This window comes from Punica granatum, chromosome 4, assembly GCF_007655135.1.
Source record: "Punica granatum isolate Tunisia-2019 chromosome 4, ASM765513v2, whole genome shotgun sequence".
Lineage (NCBI taxonomy): Eukaryota > Viridiplantae > Streptophyta > Magnoliopsida > Myrtales > Lythraceae > Punica > Punica granatum.
Window position 1 is genome coordinate 38,962,182 of NC_045130.1, and position 8,454 is coordinate 38,970,635.

General features: G+C 39.7%; 1 protein-coding gene across 2 annotated transcripts; it reads left to right on the top strand.

The window, feature by feature from the left end:
• Positions 1-953: 953 nt before the first annotated feature.
• Positions 954-8,355, top strand: LOC116206055 (pectin acetylesterase 9). 2 transcript variants are annotated; one of them, XM_031538793.1, is made up of 13 exons: positions 954-1,696; positions 1,994-2,076; positions 3,640-3,769; positions 5,462-5,541; positions 5,741-5,827; positions 5,923-6,047; positions 6,357-6,417; positions 6,504-6,560; positions 6,664-6,741; positions 6,928-7,033; positions 7,227-7,375; positions 7,481-7,592; positions 8,065-8,355. In XM_031538793.1, the coding sequence occupies exons 1-13, from the start codon at positions 1,555-1,557 to the stop codon at positions 8,157-8,159; spliced, it is 1,305 nt and encodes a 434-aa protein (XP_031394653.1). In that variant the 5' UTR covers positions 954-1,554; the 3' UTR covers positions 8,160-8,355. The 2 variants fall into 2 exon arrangements, with proteins under 2 accessions (XP_031394653.1, XP_031394654.1); XM_031538794.1 differs by lacking the exon at positions 8,065-8,355 and adding an exon at positions 7,684-8,045 and having other exon boundaries at positions 973-1,696.
• The last annotated feature ends 99 nt before the right edge of the window (positions 8,356-8,454 follow it).

Genomic DNA, 8,454 nt, shown 5'->3' on the forward strand with positions numbered 1-8,454 from the left:
ATTTATATTAGATAGGAAAGAGGAATTAAAATTCAAGGGAAATCATTCATCCTCTTAATTGGACCCTTCTTTAACTACTCGAGATGGTTGGACCAATGCTTAGTGGTAGGCTGTTGATTAAACCGCTGATCCATCCAAGGGATCGCACAATTTTCTTAAAGTTCATGATGATGATTAACAAAATCAACTTAATGATACCTAAATACACATTTTTGAAGACTCTAGGCTCACATGATTTTCTGACCAAACACGATGATGCAAATTGTACAATGTGGTCAGCCCGCTAGTCACGGGGGCAGATGGATCCTCGGTGCTACATCCCATCCCTACCATATGGGGGGTCTCAAATTTCCAACTTTCAACATCGAGACCTAATCCAAATCTGCACTTCACCAAAGGTAAGTGGGCCCGGTTTGGTCAGTTATGGCCCATCGTGACTCGCAAGGTGGCGGGCCCATGTGGCACCAAACAGTAACTAACGACGCGGACTCTCCATATTGGTAGTTAAATAATTATTGCCCTTATAAATTTCGTTAACTATTATATATGGCAGGATTGAAAACATGCTTGTAACATTACCGAAAAAACCATGCTTAGAAACACTTCGTATTAGGTTAAGCTAACAACCAAGTCGGAATCGATCATATCCAGTAAGAACGCATTGTAATCACATCGAAAAAATTCTCTTCATTTGATTGGTTAACGTACTCGCAGTGATTAATTACATTACATTAGACTAAATTATGCAACTATTAACTTGCTTAAAACTTGAAGAATCCTCAGGTTCTTTTCAGATCGAACTCCCTAACGATGAGGTTTACAATCCTATATCTTTTCCAATAAATCATTTAGTTCATCGTGTAATATGCTTTAGGAGCATGTCCCGATGCGCCACAAAACTCGGAGGATGACACCGGCATCGCATCGCATCCTTAATTCGGGGGCGGGACTGATGAATGAACGTTGATGATGGGCATCATCGAGAATTCCCGCGGGGTCCATGTTCTTCGGTGCTGGGTCCATCACAATGCCGCCGTAAAGAGGACTCCTCTTCTTTCCCAACACGACAAGCACCCGAAAAAAGGCATCACCTCCCCACTCATTTCGTCGTGCCTCTCTCTCTCTTTCTCCCCGCCTTCGCTTCCTCTGTTCTCTCCCGCCATTGGTTCCCTCCGTAGCTTAGCTCGAGAAATTCTGCTGTTTGAACCCGAAATTCTCTTTTATAATTACTTCCCATCCTTTATGTTTTCTGTTTGTTTTCGCCATTAAAGGAAAGACGGCAACAGCTTCGGCCATTACTCTGTTCTCATCCAGGAAGAAGAACTCACCATTTTCTGCTTCTCCATAATTGAACTAGTCATTGACATCAGAGCTTCTTCTGTAAATCAGTACTGAAATCATCTCTTAAGATCTGCTTGCTTCCCTCTATGAATCTCTCTCCCTCTCTCTCTCTCTCGCTCTGCTCCATAAGTCTTTGTAAATCACTTTCATGAATACAAGAGAGAATTGCAGTCGGTTCATCCTGCTCATCTAGAATCGCCACGCGACGAGCTGATGGAGATTATGAGTGGAAGAGCACTTCGGCTGGTGCTGGCCTTAGTGGCGGTATCGGCCGGCTGTGCGCCGACGGGGGTCTGGTCGGAGCGGCTCCTTGTAGGGATGACTCTGGTGCGCAATGCGCCCGCCATTGGAGCCTGTGAGTTGGAACATTACCAGCTTCAGACACATATATCTCATGATTGTTTCTTTTTCTCTGGGCGTGATTTCTCGAGCTTGGGAAATTAAAGTTGGTGGATTATTTATTTATCAATCCACCCATTTTGTGTTTTGAATCTGAATTTTTCTTCTAAATAAAATTACGAGATGTCATTCATCATCCTATTAACTAACATTAATACCTAACGTCATTTTCGTTTTGTGCTTTTCTTCCATTTTTATTTTTTAATTATAGTTCTGATTGATCGTACTCTTTTGGTGATGGATGCAAATGTAGATTGCTTGGACGGGAGTTTACCTGCGTATCATCTGCACAGAGGATTTGGGGCTGGAGCAAACAGCTGGCTCTTGCAATTCGAGGTAATCCCTCTTTTTATCGGTCTCTTTTATTTTATTTTTCTCGATTATAAGAGAAGTCGCATTAAGTAATACACGGGAGATAAATGATAAGAAAAGTCTCATCTTACCGGTTAAAAATATGAATGCTCGATAACGAATCAGAGACGAGTACTACCGTGTTATGCACTTTTCTCGCTTTATCTTGAAGTTTTTGACTTTAAAATCATAGTCACCCCACCATTTCATTTTTCTGGGAAAAAATATATTTAGATGGTCTAATTCATTACCCCTTACTTTTAGTCGGACATATTTTTATATATATCATAACAAAAAGGGGGACAAGTCTAATTATGACCCTGTAAATTTAGGCACTGTTTGATCTAATTTTGCTCGACATGTGTGAACCGTGAAGGTATCAAAAATTTGATCGACGTCGTAAGAGTGTCTTTCGTTTTCTTTAATGAATTTGTTAAGGCTGTCGGCTGATTCAATAATGAATTAGAGAGGAGGGACTTCTGCCTGAGATGAGATTGGTTTAATCCTCTTTGTTAGTCGGGGGAGCAGTGTGGATCCAAAAAGAATTGTCCCAAAAACCTTTTGCGCACAAATCTATGGTTCGTTACCTCCAGTCAGGGCCCGCCACATGTCAGATGTCTTTTAGCTCTTCAGCGTGCTGTCTGGATGCAGCAAGTGGCAGCTCTGGCTCTACGGGTTAACTTTTTTCCACAGAAGAGACGGTGGAAATCACCCGAATCACACCTGGTGGAGATAAAAGATAAGAGTGCAATGTAACGCAAATAGTATACGGCATGACTTGTAGAGCGTTGACGTAGATCATGAAATTAGTCGGACGAAATTCGGATATTTTCATTATATAAAAAAATATTACGCACCTTTTTCATTTGAACAAATGGTATCGTTTCAATTTTTACCAGCGATGCTTTCCGTTTAAATTGTAGGGTATGGCTCTGATTTTATGGTTGCGGCACGAACCCATTTCAGTTCTTTTATCTCGTAATACAAATCTTGAAAATTGTGTCAGACTTTGGAAGTTATCGGAGGAAAAAAAAAAAACCATGGCAGATTCTCACAGCTGACCATAAATAACTAGTGTTGTGCTTTCGGAGTTTCTTGAAGAAATAGTAAAGACTGGATTCATCTTTGTCTAATTTCATTTCAACGCGACAGATAAAGATTACTTCTTTCCTGAGATCGATTGCTTCCAGTGGCTGAGATGTCATCCCAAATATGGAACATGAGTGGTCTATAGTGAAGATATTCCACAATTTTTCCATGTCTGTCGCAATCGGAGATTTAGTCACGCGTGACACAACAGTGGTAACGTATTCTACATCAGCAGCAGCCATAAGAAGGAATTGTGGTCCCCAAGAGGCGGACTCAAGTCCCTACCCTACCACGCCATTGTTATTTCTTGTATTAAAAGCAGGCTTTGATATGATAGCCAAAAAGAACAGGAAATCTGAACTGCGCATATGAAGCGATTGTTTTAGCAACTTCATCCAGTTCGTAATGTTAATCGTGTCAGGGTTGCGTCGGATTGATTAACCGAGGATGATATTGCAGGGTGGTGGGTGGTGCAACGATGTTGAATCGTGCTTGGACCGAGCCAAGAGTCGCAGAGGATCCACTCGTTACATGAGCAAGTATGAGGTCTTCTCTGGGATACTCAGCAACAATGCGTCTCTCAACCCAGGTTCTTTCTTCTCTTCACTCTATCTCTCTCGGGTAAAATTATTAGACGATATCAATTTTCGCGCAAACATGTAACATATAATGTAAACGTGCATAGGTCCCGGGCGCATAAATTTTCAGTTCTTGATTCGCTTATGTTAATGGAAATTATCCGAATAAAGGATCCTCGTCCTCCTCCCTCCGGACTTGAATTATAAATTTCCAGTTGGAAATTATAAAGTATCTTTGTCTTTGTCGAAGTTTTCTTCTCATGCCTAGAGTTCTATTGTCGTACTATACATACAATCACGAGACTGATTTTTCCTCCTATTCGGAATATGCCAAATCTCTCTGCCGGACAAAATGCCCTTGTTTATAATAATGTTTACAACCATGCCCCACAGAGAGTTTCGGCTGTGCCGAATTCGGAGGTAATAGAATAACTCATACAATCAAAGAGCATGTTCATGCACATTAATTGTTTATGTCTTATATAGATAAGTAGAGCCCACGAATTAATGAAGGGCCATAATTAATTAATGAAGGGCCAATTTCAGCAGAATAAAAAAATAATGAAGGACCATAACTACGTCAAGAAATTGACCCGTTTGGTTTGAAAAGATTTTTTAATTCTATTTCACTTGATCATATTTTTCTTTAATTTAATAATATAATTATTATTTTTTTTAAAAAAAAAAATTTAATCACCCAATTCAATTTTTAATATTAAATTATCTCAATTATTCATTTTTTTCATAATTTAACAATATAATTATTAATTTCTCTCAACTATCATTACTTTTTTTTACAATTTAACAATACAATAATTACTTTTTCTCAACTATTCATTATTATTTCACACTTTTTTTTTCATAATTCAACAATACTATATTTATAAATAAATAAAAATAAAAATTCAACATTATTCAATTTTAAAATCAAACACAAGTACGTTGCTTTTCTTTGCGCGGGGGTGTAATAATTGTAGTGCCCCAAGAAAGAACATGTCTTTGTTGACTCACAGTCTCACGACCTCCATTGTCCCTTTCACGTGGTTTAAAATAATTGAATTGCGAGACAGCCGTCATACCGGTTCTCGGAGGGGCTTCTGACTCTCCAGCCTTACACCAGCAATTGCCAATTGCCATTTGTCAGTTTCCATAGTGTCTTCTTCTTTGTATTGTATATATGTGGAGATCTAGAGCAACCCATGCAGCATGGAACAATAACCAAACAGTATTACTAGGTAGATTTGTTGAGTCGATGGGCAACCATATATTCTTGGCCAGCTCTCCAAAGTATTGTTTGAAATTTCTTCATAATGTATCGACACGTTCCGATTTTTGGAAACTTTCGGCCTAATTTTCGTCTTGGGCTATCTGACTCCGCAATTTATTGGTATGTGAACTTGGAGGTGTGTGTGCACTTTTGGAATATCTAAGAGGTTTCTGTAACAAGCCCTGCAGAGTGAGCAGACCAAGCAATGGGAATGGACTGTAATACTAATACATTCCTGAAATGTCGCCAAGTATCGATGTACTGGGTTCTTACTATAAACAACGAGAAGTTCAAATTTGTTCTTCAGAGACTGATTTCGGTGTTCCTAACTGCAAATGTCTTTGGCCCAAAGCATTCACAAATATAGCATTCTGTGCTACAATTATGGTTTTTCATTAATCTGCAGACTCTCAGTTTTGATTTTGTCGTGGGACAGATTTTTACAACTGGAACCGCGTGAAGCTCAGGTATTGCGATGGAGCGTCATTCGCGGGAGATGGAAAGTTTGACAACGGTGTAAGTGTCTTCATCCTTGAGTTCAGTGGTTCCTTATACGTTGCTCATATTCTTTTTTAGCAGCCGATTCATTCACATGAGATCTGTCTAATGGAACTGTTTCGGTTTAAATATACAATTTAAAATGCTAGTCTTCTTCAATCAATGATAAAAAGGTGTTTTCTCCAGCAAATGAACCATTCTTCCTTCTCAATGACAGACATCGTTACTATATTTCAGAGGACAGAAAATTTGGGACGCAATCATTCTTGACCTTTTACCCCAAGGCCTCGGAAACGCACACAAGGTGAGATTTGGACTATCCCCATTGAAGAATGAGCAAGTTCATGAATTTTCGATCTTCAAAGAAGGGTTTCTCATTCAATTTTGTCGACCCTCCAGGCATTGCTTTCGGGGTGCTCTGCAGGTGGACTATCAGTCTTCTTGCACTGTGACAGTTTCACCAGATATTTGCCTACCAATGCCAGCGTTAAGTGCTTGAGCGATGCGGGCTTTTTCCTTGACGCGTAAGCAATGATATATATATATATATATATCTCTCTTATCCTGTCAAATTATAGTCAAATGTTGCGTGTTTGGTTCTTGAGAACCGAAGTTTCATCTGAATGATTAAGAAAATAGAGAAAAAATGACCTGTATTTTAAAGTTTGATGAGGACGCTTTTCCCTTGATTTCCTCAAATATTTGAAAATAACAAAGGGCAGGGATAGAAGGACTTCTCCCAGTTTCCGACAAGGGCCAGAGGAACAGAACATCCTCGTGCAACATTTTGCTGTCTTTCGTTTTACATTTTTGTGTTGCTCGGTTTCCTGCAGGCGGGATATCAGCTCAAACTACACTATGAGATCCTTCTTCAAACCCCTTATTTCTCTTCAGGTAGCTACTATTCTTGATAGGAGTAGTTCGTGAACAATCACTTGTACAGTATATTTTCACTAAATTCTTCAATTTGCGAATCGTAGGGTGTCCAAAAGAATCTGAACGCCAACTGCACCAGCTCCATTCGCTATCCCAATCTGGTAAGACATTGGTGAAAATGCCTGGTCTCTCATCTCGAGTTTTTATCTGTACTACCCAGAAGGTGGAGATTTATGGCTTTTGACAAAATTCTCTCTTCTGCAGTGCTTTTTCCCGCAATATGCTTTGAAATTCATTACAACGCCGATGTTCATCTTGAACTCCGCATATGATGTCTTCCAGGTACCTTGTGTATTTTCATCGTACCAAGCATCGCTTTATCACTTGTGTCACATTTGGTATGAAAAGAAGGAGATCCAATTGAATGAAATAGCCTTATGGAGGAAAAAGGCTATTTAAAGTCATTATGTTCCCTTTTCCTTCCTTTGGATGGAACATGAGATTAATTGAAGGTTCATCCCGTGGCAGTTCCACCATATATTGGTGCCTCCTTCAGCAGACCCGCGTGGCCATTGGAATCGTTGTAAAGTCAATGCAGCAGCTTGTAATGCAGCTCAGATTCAGATATTGCAAGGTTCTTTTCTCTCCCTTGCATTCACATTACACACACACACACACCCATATACATATGAATTAATTCCACGCAGCTGTAACGACATTTTATCCTCCAAAATTTCTTTACTTCTCGTTATACTGTTTACTAGTCATCGGTTCGAAGGTTCACCAGTATTGCTTATAAAATTTTGGTTTCTCTTCTTCACTTACAGGTTTTAGGAGCAGGATGATCGGAGCTCTCATGTTCTTCCTTGAATTTTCGAGGAGTGGGGGAATGTTCATCAACTCATGTTTTGCCCACTGCCAGAGTGAATCACAGGATACTTGGTTCGCTCCTGACTCACCGAGAATTCAAAATAAGGTATAGTTTCTTCTCTCTCTCTCCCCAGCTTTACAAGCTAACAGTAGTTGCATTACTCCATTAAGAGAAGTACTTATATATTTGTCGTCGGCATGACTCTACCAGACGATAGCAGAAGCAGTCGGCGACTGGTACTTTAGCAGGAGGATAAGCAAGGAGGTCGATTGTCCATATCCTTGTGATCGAACCTGTCATAACCTTATTCCTGCAACCTCGGGTATTGTTCTTTCAACATCTTTACAGAAACTCCTATTCCAGGGAATCTACATGGAACTACTCCTAAAATCGAAGACGATAATTTGTTGCAGACTCGCAGGCTGCTTATATCACAGATCTTCTGAAGGGATGAATCCAATTTTCTCATTATACTGAGAAGGCAGAAGAAGACATAATACAATGTTGTCTAGAAGAAGAGGGAAAGAGAAAACATGCTTTCTGCATTATTTTTAACCATAAATTCATTCCATTCAACAGAGAGTAATTCATTTTCAAAGAATTGTAGATAGACAGGAGGAGCCATTTATTGCCACTGACATTGAGCAGAGATCGCGATAGAAAAAATTTAGGAAAATTCTTCAGTTCAATGGATGTTTGGATTGTATGCAGGACTTCTTCATTAGGTACAATACCTCTTTTCCTGTCGACTACAGAAAATTTGATTACAAGGCAATTTCCCAATGTGATTTCAGGTACCAAGTGCCCGCGACTGCTCAGGAATAAATACTCACAGTCGATACTAGTCATCAGTCTCGTGACTCTGGTTCACTTCATATATATAATTTAATCTTTGTTTAGCTGTGCAGATGTTTCTTATCTGACACTGTAAATATCATTACGTTACGAACTATGATGCAATTAGTACATAGGATACGCGCAATGCTAGTAAATTGGTCTAGCGCTTCCTAGCGCGAATACACCCCGGTACAACAGACTGTTCTAGAGATTCATATTCACAGTTCCGATCAAAAGATTGCGCACTTTGTCGAACTTTCCGGAGTACCGACCAACCTTTTCTAGTCAGTACCGGTTCTGAAAACACAGCATGGATTCTCTATCATGGACTCGAGTTTTGGGAGGCT